At 37.8% G+C, this 19,969-nt stretch overlaps 1 protein-coding gene across 1 annotated transcript in view; it reads left to right on the top strand.

Moving 5' to 3' along the window:
- b4galnt4b (beta-1,4-N-acetyl-galactosaminyl transferase 4b) overlaps positions 1-19,969 on the top strand; it is a gene marked incomplete at both ends in the record, with an annotated part of 108,469 nt that overhangs the window by 69,683 nt on the left and 18,817 nt on the right. Inside the window, 2 exons of the mRNA XM_081393940.1 lie at positions 5,562-5,640; positions 17,532-17,598. Of these exons, the coding sequence (XP_081250066.1) occupies positions 5,562-5,640; positions 17,532-17,598 (146 nt within the window). The remainder of the gene's footprint in view (positions 1-5,561; positions 5,641-17,531; positions 17,599-19,969) is intronic.

Raw genomic sequence — 19,969 nt, 5'->3', positions numbered from 1 at the left:
GGAGCAGAGCTTCTTCACTGTGAAGCGGTCACAGTAAGCACAGCCAGCCCCCTCAAGTGCTGACAGAGCGCGCTCCGCTCCTAGACAGATGACACACAGCTCGTGTGTATCGTCCAGTGTGATAAATCTATCACACGACATGACACATCTCTTGAGTCTGCTAGTCATGTTTCTTTTTCTTTCTTCTAACCACTCACACACATAGATTTCATATGCACACACAAAAACCTGAAGACTAAGAAGCTGATGATGCTTTAAAGTTCCACTTTAAAAGGGAACCCCACTACTAGTGGGACCAGTGATCATACACTATGATTATACTATAACACCGTGTCCTAACCAGATAAGATTTGCAATATGTTGTCTACTATGAGAAGTTTGCCCTTGTGAGTTGACTGACATCTCAAACAAGCCTACTGTCTTGCTACAGCAGTTGAGAGTGTGTTGAGAGTGTGTTCATGTGGGTTTTGTCTGAATACACTCTTTCTTTATCTCTCCCATCACTCAGTCCTATTCAATTATTGAGCAGAACACTTTCAGATGGAGCCTGGCAATTAGTCAGCCAATTAAAACTCCATTCTGTACCCCCTCAAGCCTCTCTCAATTTATCCTATCTAGCCCTGATCTACTGGCCAGTCCTTTCTTTTGGAGTCTTCAAATCCGTTATTTATTGAACTCTCAGTAGACATGAAAAACATACTGCCATCCCTTAAAGAACAAACAAACACACATAAAATGTGTGTAATGCTTATTACTAATGCTCAGTTGTTAATTCGGTTTTGTGTGTGTGTGGCCCTGGTACGTCTTCACAAATATAGTTATACCAGGAAATGTTGACCTTGTGGGGACATTTTGTGGTCCCTATTAGGAAACAAACTTATAAATCATACAGAATGATCTTTTTTGAAAATCAAAAAATTCTGAAAGTTTTCTGTGATGGGTAGGGTTAGTGTAGGGGGATAGAATATACAATTACACAAAAAATTGTTTGTGTCTGTGTGCGTTCAAAAATACTTATTATGGAAATAATATGCTTTAAACGAATTTACTTAAATGCAAAATTAATGTAATGTAACATTTATATTAAATGCAATTATTTAACTTAAGGTTAAGAGGATTGTCATACATTTATAGTTTGATGTCATTCAGATACTTGAATGCCTTTTTCTTGTATGTTATGTATTTAAATACATTTTACACATTTGTATAAAAAACTTGCACAGTTAAAATGTGAAGTATTTTACAAGTGCTTTAGTATATTAGTCAACACATCAAATACTTATTTAAAACAACATAAGATTCTTAAAATTAATTATTAATTTTCATTATTAATGAAATTATTATAATTAAATTATTAATTCATTATTAATAATTTTCATTATAATGAAACGATACACAAAACAAAAGGCGCCCACAGCGCATTCACCATAGCCGCGCTAAAGCACAAAACACTTTCACATTAATACTCTTTCCGCTGGATCAGCTTAGACTCTTTCCACTTGCTGACGGCATACGAGTCCTCAATCCTTCTCTCTCTCTCTCTCTCATCTCTCACTCCACAGCGGCTTATATCCGGTCTCTCCACGCCAATTATTGCAACAAGACACAGGTGTTCATCATTTGCACTTGACCTACTTACTCCTTGCTCGTCTTCTTTCTCTCTCTCCCTCGCGGAACCACGCCCCCCTCGCCACAGTGTACTTGAGTGTATTAAATACAGTCATGAAAGTCTCTTTAAGTACACTTTATGACCTTTTATTTAATTGATATGACAAGTACTATTTAAAAAATAAACAATTTGTGAAGTCTTCATGAAACAGAACGTGCATCGACATGATGTAGATCCAATTGAAATGGCTTTTTGAATGAAAAAGGACTTGTTTGGTTTATCGTTGTGGTTTGCTATTGCTGTGATCTTAAGTGGGTGTCAGGTTGTACAGTTCTCGTGCAGTAAACAGGTCATCAGAGAAGAGATGTTGTTACAAGAGTTTTAATTTTTTGTTTAAATATTATGATGTAGGCCTATATATAGATACTTTATAATAAGCACTGCAATATTCCGCCAGAAATATGAATTGTCCATTTTGATTTCATTGTGACTATAAGATTTGAAGTTCACTCTTCATTACATGAAACTTCACTACATTCTCATGCTGTCACAGTAAGCTGCATTGCACTTGGCTGATTTAATCAAAGCAACTCCAGCAGAACATCTGAAGAATAATTGTCATAACACAACCTCTTCATCTGAATGCTATTCACATGTCTGTCTGTTTGTGACTTTTGTCTTTTCTAAGATGAAAATATCTTTCTAACAGAAATCCAAATCTGTGGTCTGAGATAGTTTACATTTGTGTTTTCATCCCCTTGTCAACATTAAATAAAAACCTCCTTGCAGCTGACATTAGAAATCTATTTTTTGTAATACAATTTTATTTTGTTTGAGGTTTGATGGAAAGACTACGTAGGAAAGAGCATTCAGCTGCATTTCTGAGGAAGGCGCTTCTTTGAATTTTATTTGGCATTGGATGGTATATGGCACAGCTTCTCTGCCCTTTTTGCTTAATTTGACAGTCAGAGTTGTTTTATATTAGTAAGGTTTGTAAGTCAATTTAAAGGGCTGCAGTAACAGAAAGGCAGCTTGTCTGTCCACCCATGCTTTTGTCAATATTTTGATCAGTTTGAGCTTTCACCAGCCTCCTTGTTTTCATCAATTGTATTCTATAAATTAGCTTTTCCTCTGTGATGGAACTACAAAAAAACAGTCCTTTGGAGATTCTTTAAATATCTCTAAATGGAGATTTTTTTTTTCTAAACATTAAAGTGCACATATGAAGCTTTCATCAACTATCAGACACAGGTAATCACACACTCTATCTCTATTTCTTTCTCTACCCAGTAATACTAACTTCACTGATGCAGTCCAAGCTATATTGTTGATAGTTCTAAATAGACGTTTTTGAATTGGTACAGAGGATTGGGCTTGACTCTTGTTAACTTGAGATTTAAATTTGTGGTGGAAGAAAGTATACAGTAATGGCTACAACACACAATTTCGTGAAGTGTACGTTCCCGGATGAAAACTGAAGACTGATAGAGAATAACTCACTTTGGAGAGGACTTTGTACTTTGTAACTTTGCAGAACTTTTTCATCCTCAAACAGCAACATTGCACAATAAAAAAAGTTGCAAATGTAAAAAAGAATAATAGGACCCCTTTAAAACATAATGATTTAAAATGTATTAAGTAAAACATTTAATTTGACATTATTACAAAGTGTTCTTTTTAAAAGTGTAATTAAGTCATACTCTTTACACTTAAGTGTACTTTTACTTCAGTAATAATATAGTATCTGCAAGTATTTTTTTAAATATACAGTAATTTTATGATTTGAAGTACACTACAAGTGGACATTAATACAATTAAGCACACTTCCTTTTCACCAGGACTATCATGTTTGAAAATCAAATGAAATTACACTGGCTAGCATAAATGGCTAAGGTTACTTCACTGCTAATATAGTTCTTTTTCAAACAATCGAGATAGACTATGGAAACACCAATCACAGCTCATGACAAGGAGCCCACCTCCTCCCTATACTGTATACACCTGTGATCCCCGAAAATGCATTCTTGTTCTGTCAAGATTGACGTTGCCGTCAAGGTTGACGTTGCCGAACGCAGTGCAGTTAAAATCTGTTGTGGATTCTCTGCTCTTTACTGAGCGTCTCTGCTTCGCTTTCATTAGCGGTGTCTCCTATCCTAGCTAACGCGTTATGGCGAGCTAAGGTTACAGGATAATCTGACTTACCATGTATGTGTCCAAGGTCGCCACGGAGAAAGGGATGGCAGGATGTGGATTTATGATCTCGGGCAGGGATCCGCATCCGATGTGTATCGCATGCATGGGTGTCAAGCATGCTCAGGCCGCGCTGGTGGATGCGGAGAGTTGCGTGCACTGTCGTGTAATGCCAGCCAGGATCTTGAAAAGAAGGCTTCGGGTGGCTGCATCTTCTAAAGACGATCCTGTTCTCTCTTCCGTCCCTCCTTCGGCAAAGGGGGTCCAACCCTCTCCCCTGTGGGATATTTCTTTGTGGGGGAATATTATGGATTCAGAGTCCCCTGAGTTTACTCTGATTTTCGACCAGCAGCTGCTTGCGGAAGGCTTATATGCCTTTTATGAAGGGAGTGAAGCGTTTGAGACCAGTGTCAAAGCGACTGGTCCCATCATGAGACTTGTCCACGGTTTAGAATGCTTCAACTCGGGCCCTGTTTGAACCTCTGGAGAGTGTTCATGTTAAGCTCCTATCTCTGAAAACAATCTTACTACTTGCTTTAGTCTCAGCTAAGCGAGTGGGTGAGTTACATCCCAGTCAGGCATGTCTAAATTTTAGTCTGGATGACAGCAAGGTTACGCTGCTGCCTAACCTGGCTTTCGTTCCCAAAGTCAGTGATTCAGCTTATAACTGCTCTGCTTTGGAGTTGCGTGCCTTTTACCCCCCTCCATTTTCTTTGGAGGAGCGGAAATTGCACAGTTTGTGCACATTATGTAAACAGGACACAATTGTTCAGGAAGAATGATCAGTTATCCATTTCATTGGCCACTCAATGTAAGGCTAAGTCGATCTCATTTCCCATTGGATGGTAGAGGCAATTAAATTGGCCTATACTTCTATGTGTCTTCATTCCCCGGCAGGCTTAAGGGCTCATTCTACAAGGAGTGTGAATGCATCTTGGACATTGTTTAAGGGGATTTTAGTTGGAGATATTTGTGCAGCGGCAGACTGGGCTTCCCCTCATAAATGATCATCAGATTTTACTGTCTGGATGTCACTGCGCCTTCTATGGCTTATGCAGTTCTCAATGTTGGCTCTTTAGAGAATTGAAAGGTTATCTTTCTTTCTTGCTGGGTCTGTTCGGCGGCTTCTGAAAGCATGCGTTATGGGAGTTGGCTTCTGTATATCATTCCAAAGTGAGATACCGAGCGATTGTTTGAAAGAGAACGTTAGGTTACTTGGGTAACCTCGGTTCTTTGAGAACAGAACGAGGAATCTCACCAAGCTTCCCTACTCGCATAACACGGGGGAAGAGCGTGCTTAGAATGCTGTTTCGAGGATAACATTTGTATATATAGGGCGGGGGTGGGCTCCTTGTCATAAGCTGTGATTGGTCCGTCCTTCAGACAGACGTGGTGTAATTGGTGGTGCTTCCATAGTCTAGCACGCCTGGGTGCGTTTCCCATAGTGAGATACCTTGCTCTGTTCTCAGAGAAACCTGAGTTATGCAAGTAACCTAATGTTTTTCTAGTAGTTGAACAAGACTGTAGTGCTTCTTTGAGGAGATAAGGCACCTTAGTGATTCTGTCACTAACAATGTACACATCCTTCAGTGCCTATGGTGCTTTGTGATTTTTTTTTTTTCATCTTTGCATCGGCCAAATGTTTTTTTTTCCCTTTCCTCATCTGGTCTCTCTCCATACCTCTCTGAGAGTGTCCCCTGCCCTCTCTTTCTTTCACTTTAATTCTCCTCCTTTTCCCTCCTCTCTCTCTCTCTCTCTGCAGTCTTATGTCCTCGCGTCGATACTACTTTGAGGTTTTGCACAAGCAAGATGACCGAGGTTCAGACCATGTGGAGGTGGGGGTGAGTACAGAGCCGGAGTTTGGAAAATTCTGGTAATTTACTGTAGATGTTGAACTGTCCTCAATAAAACTTAAGTGAATGTGTCAATGAAACCTACTATGTGATAGTGTGTAGAAATTGTATATAAAACCTTTTTATTGATATTGTTTTATCCAGGACATCTTGCTACCTTTTAGTATATTTTCCTACCATTAGACTGTCCACCAAAGCTTTAATGTGCCCTTATGCTTCTATGGTCTTTTATGGTCTACCTCTTTTAGTTATTGCATCATTTAAAGCTGAATAATAGAGAAGATGAGAAACACGGCAAATTAGTCAAGGAAATATTTTCCAAGGCTTTCGTCACTTAATACTGCAAAACACATACAGAGATGTTCTTGGTAATGGTTGAGTCAGAATTATTGCTGCAGTGCTAACCATGTAAAACTTTGTAAAAAAAAATATATATATATATATATATATATATATATATATATATATATATATATATATATATATATATATATATATATATATATATATATAGTGTCTATATTCACAGCAAACAGGCATCTATCAGCCCACTTTTGTAACTCATTACCCATTTAAACATTTATAGATACTGCGTCTCTGATCATTACAATATCATTGAGTAGCATAACAGCCTCTTTGATAGCCTGATTATTTCCAGACTGCACCCAAAGGATGCAGAGTTTAGCCAGCGCATCTCAGTAATTTTATTATGCAGGAGAAGATAGAAAGTAGAAGAGAGAGAGAGAGAGAGAGAGAGAGAGAGAGAGAGAGAGAGAGAGAGAGAGAGAGAGAGAGAGAGAGAGAGAGAGAGAGAGAGAGAGAGAGAGAGAGAGAATAATGGAATAGAAAACAAATAGATTAAAATTGATTAGATAATTTTGCGTTCTTCCTGCTTGAGAGGGGCACACTTGAGAATGAATATATATATATAATATATTTTAATACATAATTACATAAATGTACATATAATACATTTCCATACAAGCCCCTTTGATAACAGATGTTGTTGCTCCCTCCATCTCTCTCTATCCCCCTTCCATATAAATGTTATTTATGTAAGTTAACATTATTTAACATTATTTAATTTGTTTAACTATTTATCCCCTTTAATATTCCACACTTTTTTATTATATATGTATTTCTCCTAAACTAAATTTAGCTTTGTGTTAAATATGATTAACAAAATAGCAGGAAAGTCAGCTACCACAGGGTGCCTCAGGGTTCAGTGCTTGGATCCCTACTCTTCTAGATACACAAAACATTTCTGAACTTAGAGTATCATCCAAGCACATAGATTTTTCAGCAAAATCGGACCATTCTTATCTAAGCATGCTTCTTGAACGTCTCTATACTAGACTACTGCAGTGCTCTTTTAGGCGGTCATCCTGTATCCACAATCAAACAACTGCAAATGATTCAGAAAGCAGTGGCATGTTTGGTCTTCAGCGAACCTGTCAGTGCATATATCAATCTTACCAACTCCATCAGAACAGCTGAGTCCTTTTCTACCTGTCCTTTTCTATCTCTACTGTCTCTACTCTTAATGCACATACTTAACTGTACCATTCTCTTTCTGTTGTTTCACAGGGTCAGGGGTTTCACCTATATTTCTGAGCTTGTATTTTTCTGGTCAGTTATGGAGCTTTGTATAACAGCACTTCTCTATGAAATGCCAAACCTTACTTAATAATAAATAAATATATAAATAAATAAACACATACATACATACATAAATATACAAATAAATGTATATAAATGAATAAATTCTTATTTATGTATAATTGTTTATTTCCACATGTATTTATTTCTACATTTATTTATTTCTATATTTCTTCCTCTGTATGCTAATGGTGGGGGCGGGGGTTTACCTCAGACATAGCAATCGAGCTGAGAGTGGCAGTGCTGATGCTTTGAGGCCACAGTGACACTTTGTGGTGTGACCAAACCAAACGTAAGAGGTTTGTGGACGTGCCTGTACAGGAGGTTACGCAGGGAATGAATGACTTAGAGATTGGCAATATGGACAAAATTTTATAGCACGGTTTATGTCCTTTAATATCACCCTAACTGTAGGTTTACCATACATAGGCCTACACTTTATTCCGGACATGGCCGTAAAACATCAACGGTCGGGATTTCTAGAATGTCTTGGCACACATGAACAGAATCCGCATACTCTTTGACACGGAAGCGCGTGAAATTATCCACTATTAATCACATTTCATGTAAATGTGCTGGATGAGGCTGATAAGAGCTTGTGTTTATTGTCGATGAGACTCGCACACCAGCTCAGAACGAGGAGAGAAACCAGCGCACATTTTACTGTTTAAAGTCTACGCAAGCATAGGCTATTGGTCAGTGCGTTTGAAACGCAACTGCAAATTCAGTTCACATTTCCTAATTTACATGTACATGACAATTCAAATGCTTTACAATATAACGCATATTCTAAAGATGCTGCTCTTAGATACTGATTAATCACACATCTTAGGCTAAATCTTCAATTGGAATTATTCGGGATTAAATCAAACAAGAGCATCATGTAAGCACAGCTAAGACACACATCTCATGCCATACATTGTAGAGAAGCTAACTGCATTTTTAATGTATCTTCCAAAAACAATGTTGACAGCAATAAGAACAAACTTTTCCATAAAGAGGTGATATTTCCGCTATAAATTGATTTCCATGGGCATTTTTAAAAAAAAACCTTATTAAATATAGGCCATCATCAGCTAGGCCTATGTCAAGTTCTTAATTTTAATCGATCAATTCAGTTAGAATACAAAGGCACTACTATTATGGCTATTAGCCTACCGGTAAAATACAATCAGTTTCAGCAAAATCCATCTTCGCACTGCAGATGTGGGACGTGCAGAAGCGGACTCTGAATGGCATTAGATGAGTCATTCCACGAAACCGGTATGATTTGAGTCCCTCTGACCTTTTTAAGTGTGTTTTATTGGGTCACCAACATTTATTTTTAAAAGCTTTTTGTATTAATTAAAATGTCTCCTTTAATAAAGTTTAAAAATAATAATGACATACATTTAGTTATATTAGAAATTATGTTGTTGTTTTTTTCTTTCAGTTGACACCACCTACTTTGTCATGTCCCTCGTGGCCTTCTATAAATGTGTATTTGGGATATGAATAATACAATTAGAAAAAAGTCCATACATTTTGCCATTCCAATGAATATCTATCTGGGGCCGTATTCACAAAGCATTTTATCTTACCACTAGGAGTACTCCTAAATCGCACTAAAAGATTTTAGCTTGGAGTTTTCTCTTAAAAGTTATTCACAACGCCTTTCAGACCTACTCTTAGTAAAGAAAAATGACACCTCTTAAACTAAGAGTGAGTCTTCGTTGCTATGGATGACGTCATTACTCATGCACGAGCTTGACTGAATGACCACCTTGATTGGCTGATGATTGTAACGCGGGAATGATTCCAAACACCTCCCCTACGATGATGAGTGACAGGTGACAGGTCTGAGAATGCGTGCGCTACACAAGTAGTGTGAAGGACGGAAGATGATGAATAACTGAATAAATAGCCTAAATGAATAAAGAGTAAGGCAAAACAAATAGCCTAGTAGCCTAATGAAACATATGGATTGATGCAATATCTTTGCAACATTATTGAATTAATCTGTCACTATATGCCTCTGCCTACGTTTGCAAAGAGAAGAACATTTTAATTTGATTCACAATGATACGTTACAATTAGTTTACATGCAATGAGTAGCCTAGTTTTGGTTGTTGTTGGTGGCGTTATTGCATCCCTAGTTATGCCTACAATGCAAAATTGTTCCCTCGTGATTGGAAGCTCCTGTAGCCGCCGCATACGCATTTCAAAACATCGCAACGTGAAATGCCACAAAAAGCGGTTTGTCAATAGGTCTTAGTGAGTTAGGAGTCCTCTCGACTTCTTTTAAGCTGTCCCAGGCTTAGGTGCTACTTTTAGGGCTAAAATGCTCAAGTTAGGAGTGACACGCCCATTATTTTTAGGAGTTGCTCCTAAATTCGCCAGTTAGGAGCTACTTTTAGCCTTAAAATTCTTTGTGAATACGGCCCCTGTGCTTTTTTGCTGGTAATGTGTTTATAAAAAAAATATATATATATTATTAAATTCATGATTATTAATTAAAATCACATTATTTAGTTCCGTACCTCAGTAACCCCTCAACCCTGTTACACAAATAATTCTCCCCCCATAAAAATAATGAACGGATCCTTATGTGACATCATAACATCATATAAGTCCTCTGAACAACATTGTGTGTAGACACAGGCAAGTTACCACCTTCTTTTATAACTACAGTATAACTTATTTAGGATTGTGATATTATGGTTGTCAAGCTCAACGACTCAACCCTGTTACATCAAATAAAGATATAAATCTATTACTTGTGAAAATGATCTTTGTTATTTCAACAATATACTGTACAAGATTTCTTAATATCATGCATGCCATGTGCTCCCCTGTTATTCACTACATGTAGAGCAGTGGTTATTTTGAGCAAAAAAATCACAACCCTGTCACACTCAACCCCGTTACTTCTTTGTCACGAAGCGCACGCACATGCAAAAAAACCGCACAAACACACGCTCACGCACGCACACACACACACACACACACACACACACACACACACACACACATCAAAAAAGCACACAATTTATGCTTTATTTTGAGGTCATTCATTTTATAATGTTCTAATGCAGGTATGTTATTGTTTTTTCTGCAGTCAGGTCAATAAAACTCATTTGCAATTGCAATTTATATCTGTTGTCTTTCTTTGTTACACAATGAAATTCAGTGCTTATAGAAAATCTTACAGTGAATTTGAGTAAAAAACAACTATTTATATGTTATGCTGTATTTGTCTCTTCAACCCCGTTACCATTTTCAACCCTGTTACCCTAGTCTCAACCCTGTCACACCTACATTTTTATTAATTCTTTTTTAAGTTTATAAAAAAGTAATTTAATGTTTGTTGATCTCAGTCTGAAATGTTCAGAGCCATCATAAGAATACCAGGAGTTCAAATTCTGAAGTTAAGCCACATCTTTGATCAAAAATGATGAGGTTGCGGTCACAAAAAGTGCCCATGTCAGGCTTTAGTACAGAATAAGAGTGAAATTTTACGTAATTTTTATATTTGCAATTACTGAATTAGTGTGAGGGACATCTGATTTATAGGAAAATGTTGATTTCATTACAAATATATTTTAGAATCATATTGAGAGATTTCCCATAGTGTCCATAACGGGGTTGAAGACTAATAGTGCCCATATCTAAAAAATAATTACCAGTAATAATAGGGATTTGATGCCTGAGGTGGGAATATGTTTTTCTGGAAGTTAAATATGTCATTAATGTTGTGGGGTGTTCAGAAAGTAGTAATACATTTTGGTAAAAAATAAAAATAATGTGTAAGTCAGTTAGCTTCTGTGTACGTATCTACAATGCATTTTTAAGCATTTGAATTGCCACATGTTGCGCATGTAAAATTTGAAAATGTGAACTGAATTTGCAGTTGCGTTTCAAACGCACTGACCAATAGCCTATGCTTGCGTAGACTTTAAACAGTAAAATGTGAGCTGGTTTCTCTCCTCGTTCTGAGCTGGTGTGCGAGTCTCATCGACAATAAACACAAGCTCTTATCAGCCTCATCCAGCACATTTACATGAAATGTGATTAATAGCGGATAATTTTATGCGCTTCCTTGTCAAAGAGTATGCGGCTTCTGTTCATGTGTGCCAAGACATTTTAGAAATCCCGACCGTTGATGTTTCACGGCCATGTCCGGAATAAAGAGTAGGCCTATGTATGGTAAACCTATATACAGTTAGGGTGATATTAAAAGACATAAACCGTGATATAATATTTTGGCTATATTGCCGATCTCTCAGTCATTCATTATCTGCGTAACCTGTACAGGCCATAGACAGTGAAAGAAATGGACACAGCGACCCCATTGGATTCAACGGAGAAAAGTGAAGTCAATTAGAAGCACTCACTTCCTGATGGCTGAGCGTACTGCGCAGACTCAAACTGAGCTTGACGACGTAGATGTGATGTGAGCAACCTGTCTGTCTTCTAGTAGCTGTGCCAAGAGAAATCTGAATCATTCCCTTACGAAACTTGTAGAGATGGAGAGTGTGAGTAGGAGGTGTCCATGAGCTAGGAGCAGGAGAAACTTTTGCTAAGCAGTGCCGGCCCGAGCCTTTTGGGGGCCCTAAGCAGAATTTGATTTGGGGGCCCCCTCCCACCACGCGGAGTCACCTGTGCTTGACGATAATTGACACAATGTCACTCTATAATGTTACATTATAAATTAATACAATGAGGTTATGTATTAATACAAAATAAATAGCCAACTTAATAAAAAATAGATACTTAAATAAAAATGTTTTAACTTTTTCTTTACTCTTTTACTAACTCTTTGAAACTTCTGAAAACAAACTGTCAAAAAACATATTAAAAAAAAATTATTTGCAAAATATCCTCCAACGTTTTGCAACCCTTTGCAGTTTGAATGATGTCTTATATGAACATGACGGAGTATGTGTTTATGTTTCCACTGTTCGATCGCGTCCGCGCCTCACACACACACACACACACACACACACACACACAACATAGGCTATTCCAGCACTGCAATCTTGACATCGCAGCCTGTTCGTTATAGCCGTAATAAAAAATACTAATAAAATAGTCAAACTAACATATAAAAATTACACTGCTCTTTTTAAATAGTCAGTAGTAGCCTACAATTCGTACCATTCAGTGCTGCGTATAAGCACCGCTCCACTGTGATGTTTCCAAGCACATTTTTGCGCATGTGAAGAGAATGATTTTTTCCCTCGATATTGGATTTCAAGCACATTTTTGCGCTTGTGAAGAGGATGATTTTTTCCCTCGATATTGGAACGTGGGTGAAGTACAAAGAAGCCTATAATAAATAATAGTTTACCATCCAAATCCATCGCGAATGTTGAAACATTTTGATTCTAATGAGAGAGATCCGCTTTCACTTTCGCTTTAAATTATTTCGTTTTGGCTTGTTTATAGTTATTTTTTTATTCTTGTTCTGTTCTGAATATCATTAAATTTAAAGGATAAATCATTGATCAAATCAAATTTGTGTGAAATGGCTTAACATTAGGCTACCGTGACTTTGCGCACGAATTTTATGCACGCGAGGTTATGCGCATATGACTCAAACACTGGCAGACACAGCAGCAGTTGTAGGCAGGTATATTGATCATGAAATCAGAATTTTCTTGTCTTGAATTATTAATCCATTCATTAATTTATGTCACTTGTTTAATTTAATTAGGCCTAATATGTAAAAAAAAAAAAAAAAAAAACTCGCTTGGGGGCCCCCTGGTGGCGAGGGGGCCCCAAGCAGCCGCTTAGTTCGCTTATGCCTCGGGCCGGCCCTGTTGCTAAGTATTCTGATTAATTACTTTGTCATTTTGCCTCCACATCCCCCCGATTGCGCACGAGCTTCTCCTCCTGTCCATACGGTAATTCTCTACTGTGCGACAGAGAGTCGTGTGGTTATGACCCAATCGTTAGCCTATTTTTACAAAAACTGCTTCCACGGGGCCATAACGTAAGATACAAGGTAATGGAGCCTTTTATACATTTTCGTGTTTCTTTAGAAATAAATAATGGAAAAATTGAGTCTTTAAACGCCTCAGATGTAAAGTTATTCTCTGTCAAAGTGATGCCAAAATGAATGGGAGTCAATGGAATGCTAACAGCAGGTGATGGTCTGCTAATCAATGGCGGCGCCCGGGGAAGCTTAAATTTTTTCCGAATGATTGCCCCCCTGGTACAGGCACGTCCACAAACCTCTTACGTTTGGTTTGGTCACACCACAAGGTGTCACTGTGGCCTCAAAGCTTCAGCACTGCCACTCTGAGATCGATTGCTATGTCTGAGGTAAAACACACACCCCTCATTAGCATACAGAGGAAGAAATATAGAAATAAATAAATAAATGTACACATTAATACATATACAGTATACATAAATAAATGTGAAAATAAATAAAAGTGGAAATAAATAAATAAATGAAAAAAATACAATTATACATAAATAAGGAAATAAAAGTTACTCATTTATTTAATTTTTATTTTTTACATTTCTTTGTATATTTATGTATTTATTTATTTATTTATTTAGTCAGGTTTGGCATTCCATATTCTCATGTTGCTGTTTTCATAGCAATGCATTTTTTGTAGTAGCTATTCCTCATTTTTAAATAACTTTGGATAAAAGCATCTGCTGAATGAATAAATCTAACATTGTATAATCAATAATGGCTAAAGAACAAAAGTGAATTCATAAATGTTTCAGGTTCATAAATCTTTCTCATCTCTGCATATTATATGATGCTTCTTAGAATAGCAGCCTCAATTTTGTAAACTTAATTCATGACCCCTAGATCACTTTGTTCCTTTATGATAAATATTTAGATAAATTAATAAGAATGTAGAACTTCATCTAATGTCAGTCAAACAAAAGAACAAACTAGACAACTGAGTAATTCAGTTGGTTTGACCCTTTTATTTCACACACTTGACTGGACAATCAGCACGGAGTACAGATAGTGGAGCTGTTAATTGGAAAGAAAGGATTTGGTGTCATTGTCTATAGATTTTTCACTTCTGCTCAAAGTCTGTCAGCTGAATTGTTACGTCTTTCCTGCTAGTCTAAGAGACATTTTTTTTATCTTTAACTCATTTATCTACTCACAACGCTAATGTGACCATAAAAAAAGCTGTCACTCCTGCACAACTTTGTATCACTTATTATTATTATTTTTTACACCCAAATCCACACTGCACAACTTTCAGTGCCTGGAGGCAAAGAAGGCCCAAGATGACGCATCTGTGTTTCACATCTTATTTAATGTTCACTGCAGAGCGAATAGGATGTTCAAAGACATGAGAGGAGCCCAATGAATAAATTCATTGAACTTGGAGGTATTCTCAGCTAGAGAGTCAACAGGGACCAGACACCAAAAAGCAAAAACAGCTAATTATCTGTGGCAAACACAGAAATTCATATATTAACAAAAGTGCAGTGAGCTAGACTGTCGAGTTGACTCGAGATGCTTCAGATGTTATATGTTTTTAGGCTCACTGAAACGTTAAGATTCCCCTTTGCCCCCAGTTCCAGCTATTAAATCAGAAAAGGTAGGATAACCTCTGTGATGTGCATATGTGCTTAATCTTTTCATGGTTGCTTTGAGAGTATTCTGAGGCTGATTAGCATTTTAACAGAATCCCCAGGCTTTGTAAGGACAAAGATATAATAAAGCCTGTCTGATGTAGTCTGACCAGAAACTATCCAATATGACATTTGCAGGAGGAATGGATGGTGCTGCCAGTCAACAGTGAATGGGCTCAATTTTATTCATCGTCAATCAATACAAAGCAGAAATAAATATGTAGCTGATGCAATATGTGCAACATTATGCAAGCTACATGTTGTTTTCTAGGGATTGCAATGCTTTGAGACTGTCTTTAACTGAACACAGTTATTTGTGTACCTTTATTTAATAACGTTAGTTAATACTAATACAATGTTCATTTTTAGTTAAGGTCCATTGAATAATATTTACAGTTATAGCTTTTGATTAATGTATTCATACATGTTGAAATTAACATGAACCAAGTGTCTTTCGTTGTTAGTTCATGTTAACTAATGTAGTTAACTAATTTTGACAAATGGAACCTTATTCTAAAGTGTTAGTAAAGATTTTTTTTTAGTTATATAGACAGTGATAAAGGACCGTATGTGTTGGCTGCCAATCTTGTCCTTGATCAGTGTGTAATACTGCTTACAGCATAGGTGTATTTGTTGGTGTGGGAACGTGCATGATTGTTTGCATGGATATATTTGTGTATGTGCGCGTGTGTGTATTATGTCACTGGGGGCAAACAGGCATCTGTGACTTCTCAGATCTGACATTGTGCTGTAACTGCACTCCATCGATTCCCGAAAGGCAAATCTGACCTTGAGAAACACAAGCTGTGCAGAACAACAGGGTGAATACTAAACACTGAAGAAAACTGATTCAGGTGTGTGGATGTTTATGTTGTGTTTTCCAAAGCTAACCCTCATCAGTGTGTTAAAAGTAAGGGTACGTCTATTACATGTTTGATTGTGGCACTTAACTGGAGTCTTTCTCAAGATTCCTCGACTGTCAAATAAATCAGCGAATTCATAACTGAGTCAAATAATCTTTCTAAATGCTCATATTTTGAATGTGTGCTTGTGACGATTAGTATGCAAAGACAGTGAGTTTGATAGACATTGCTTCTCTATTATGTACCATTTTCTGGACCTGGAACTGTCAAACTATAAGCAATGTCGACATCAAACTGCTCTAAATTCAAATGAATTTCTCTCATATTTTCTCCTCTCTTTGTTCTCTTTTTCTCTCTGTATCTCTTCCCCCTACTTTGTTCAACTGTACAGTCTGAAATGCTGAAAGCTGTTGTGTAGTGTAGCATTGGTGTGCGAATGAAAGAGTGGAAGTGTGTGATTCTAAAGATCAGTGTGATAAGAGTTTTTTGTTACAGTATGTGATTGCTAAATTGACCTCTTGCATAAGAGTGGCCGAGAAGTGATGTTGTAATTGTAGAGCCTCTTTAGAAAAATTGCTATGTGTCTGTATCCCATCTATTTCGAGAGCCAGTGTCGTCCCAGAGCATTGTGAAGGTGAAAGCAGAAAGACAGTGAGGGTGGAGGGGGATTCTCTAAAAATGAATTGTGTCTGCTTTGCCTTCGCTGTCTGCATTGTTTAAGCTGTCGATTCACTAAATGAATTATATAAATGCCACAAATATGGCAAAAGTCTGTGCTAAACACAAAATGCCCACATTTGAACTGCAGGTTTTGATGCCCAATTCCGATTTGTTGACTATATCCAGCTTACATATTCTTTTAAAACTGACCCATATCCGATATCTGCATTTACACTTTACACTTGGCATACATAGTAAACTATACAAAAAAACATGCCAAGGTAATCTTACTGACCCGGTAAAGCTTATGCCAAGGCAGACTAAATGACAATACAAGCTTTAGCTTTCTGCACCATCTTCAGAGGTCAGCAAAACATTGGTCTCTTAAGGCGGAGAAAGAGAGGAGTGCCCTTGTTGCAGCCTGGGCATTGAAAAGAGTCATGTGATCACAGATGGTGTCCACCTGAATTGACGTCATTCGCCACCATCGCTTTTTCAATGACGGATGACTCGCATTGACAGGGGAATATCTGATCTGTCCACTTTCATGGCAGGCGCAAATGCATGTATCTTCGCAAACGCACGTATTGTCCTGCTTACATGTTCTTGGGTCATATCCGATCTGTGCCACATGGGAGGGAAAAAAATCCGAATTGGGTCACTTGAACCATATAATGTAAATCTGGCCTTTGTATGGTACTATTTCAGACCATACTTTATTGGAACTGTACAACATCACCTGCCAGTATCCTGCTATCGAGGCACCATGAATCAACATATGCCCAGTTTTAATCATTTTTTTTAGTTTTATATAGTTAAATAGTTTTATTTATTTCATTTTTAGCATCTGGTCATCTGGATGGCAGGTGGTTAGTGAATTATTAATTTTATGAACATTTTTTATTTTAAAAGTATATTCATTTAATTATTAGCATCTTGAACTGAATTCCAGGTGGTTAGGTGGAATAAAGCGCCCTGGAATAAGGCATTTGTTTTGCCCTGAAATCCTGTATCGCAAAGTGTCGCAACTGATTCGTGAATTTGCCCCAGCAGACTTTTCTCTCCTTTACACCTCTTTGTCCGTCTCTTCTCTTGCAGTGGAGACCTTTCCTTCCTGGGCTGAAGTATGATGTCATTGACTCAGCTTATATCTCGTTGTACACAGGTAAATCCTCCTTCCTTTTAGAGATTTTTTTAATGCTAAATATACAAGCACATGTTAAGGGAAGATAAAACAGAAAATGGAATGAATTCTCAAAGAGTAACATTTGCAAACTCTGCCATTTGCAATCATATCTGAATATTGCAGTTCACATTCACAGCCTCTGAACATCACAGCTTCTGCAGTTCTGCTGTTTGTGTGAAAAGTGACATTGCACTTACATTTAAATGGAGGCGGTGGCAACTAGGTAATCACCAGAAAACACTTTCCCCTGAGCCTCCTGTGTTTGCTGTGACAGTCAGCATGTACGTTGTACTCCTTTGCCTATCGTCTTATCAAGTATTACATATGTTCACACGCTCCCCTTCAAATTACTTCTATTTATCAAGGGAACTGACTTTAATTTACACATGCTTTTAAGAGGAAGTAGAGACACAAAGTGAGAGAGGGAGGGGAAAGAAGAAAGACAATCCCCATGGCCCTCCTTTGCTTCGTTTACATAATTATTTGAGACGAAAGCAATTTTTCGATTAAATCCTTACTGTACTTAACAAGCTGAGGGAGAGGGGGATGTGCATTAGCTTCCACCGCCATCCCACACAGCTCACCGGAGAGTACGGAGCCAACTCCGGAGTGTCCTAATCATTAATCACGCAGACCACTCCCTTAAGGAAGACCGCACCGTATGTAAGGCACACAGACACACTCTTTTTCTCTCTCTAGTCATGCCATCTGGGAGATGCAGATGGAGGGAGATCTCCAGAGCGAGAAGTTTAACTTTGACTGTCTTTCTGCTCTATTAACAAGAGATAGAGTATATGGTGAACCTTCATGAACCAGTCTCCCTTCCATTTGCTTTGTTTTGTTTTTCATAATTTTTCATTTCATTATCAACGTTTCTTTTAATTACATTTTTATTTCGTTTTTATTACATCTACATCATGGTTATATTGATCATTAGGGGTGTAACAATACACTCATGTCACGATTCAATACAAATCGCAATACTGAATTTGTGATACGATACTATCGTGATATTTTAAATAAATAAAGAAGATCGTTTTTTTTATTATTATTACTTTATAATTCTTAAAATAATAATATTAATATTTTATTACTATTAGGACACACAAATATTCTCCTATTGTATTATTCTACATTATATTCAACATCATATATAGTAGTGTAATATAGTAGTATCACTGAAACTGTAAAAAAAAAATAATAATTCTCACGCAGTACTCTGCATAGGCCTTTTGCAAACCAAAGTCAATTGTATTGGAAGGGTTGTTGGATACTCTCTTTGAACCCTTGGAGTCAGTTTCTGAGACGTTTTTGACCCTTAAAGTGGTCTTGTTCATCGCCCTTTCAGTTGCAGAGTCCTGTCTCGGTTTTGCCCCCGGACTAGTTAAGGTGAATTTGCATCCTAGGCCAAATTACATCCTAAAAGTGCCTTCATCTCCCTTCCATCCTGTTGTTCTCCAATCCTTCTCCCCTCATCTGTTTGATACTCCAGAACAAGAGAGACTGAATACGTTTTGTCCAGTCCGGGCCCTTAAAACAAACGTCCACTGTTCAGGCCAGTGGCTTATGACTGATCAACTCTTTGTATGTTTTGGTGACCGAGGTTCCACCGCTTCCAAACAAACTATTTCTCATTGAGTCTCAAATGCGGTCTCTCTGTGGCCTATGAGGCGCGTGGTCTTGCTCCGCCTCTAGGTGTGAAGGATGATTTTATCCGGAGTGTGGCTGCCTCAATGACGCTGGCAAGGGGTGCATCTTTGCAAGATGTTTGTGCTGCGGCAAGCTGGTCCTTTCCGCACACATTCATCAGGTTTTATGTTGTGGATGTTTGGTCAACCCTGGGCTCTCAAGTGCTGTTGGGTTGTCCCATTCCTAAACTACAGTTGGTGCTTGTGCAACTTTCACATCTGTGATGCAGGCATCCTCTCAGTATGGTGGCATGGTCATTGATGTTCCCATTGTGTCTACAACATGATGCATTGTTGATGTTTCCTCGAAAGGGAACTTCTCAGGGTTACGTACATAACCCGGTTCCCTGAGATGGGAACGAGACGATGCGCCGTGTTGCCATACTTCAATTACGCCTGTGCAGCTTCTTCAGACAATTGAATCTGAATGACAATCATGCAGGTGCCTTATATAAATGTAGTCGCGTACTATGTGGCGTCACCTGACATCATCCATGACCAATCGGAGCTTGGCATGTGGCACACGTGGTTCAGACACCTGCACGCTCTGAAGGCTTCCCATTGCATCAACGACATGACACATACGTAACCCTGAGACATTTTCGAATAAGAAGTTTATACACTAAGTTTATCATCTATTTGCTCTTCTATGCACTGAAATG

Source organism: Scardinius erythrophthalmus (genome assembly GCF_964197995.2).
Source record: "Scardinius erythrophthalmus genome assembly, chromosome: 2".
NCBI classification, from domain to species: Eukaryota; Metazoa; Chordata; class Actinopteri; order Cypriniformes; family Leuciscidae; genus Scardinius; species Scardinius erythrophthalmus.
The sequence above is the reverse complement of the archived record's forward strand: the minus strand, read 5'-3'. Positions and strand labels throughout refer to the sequence as shown.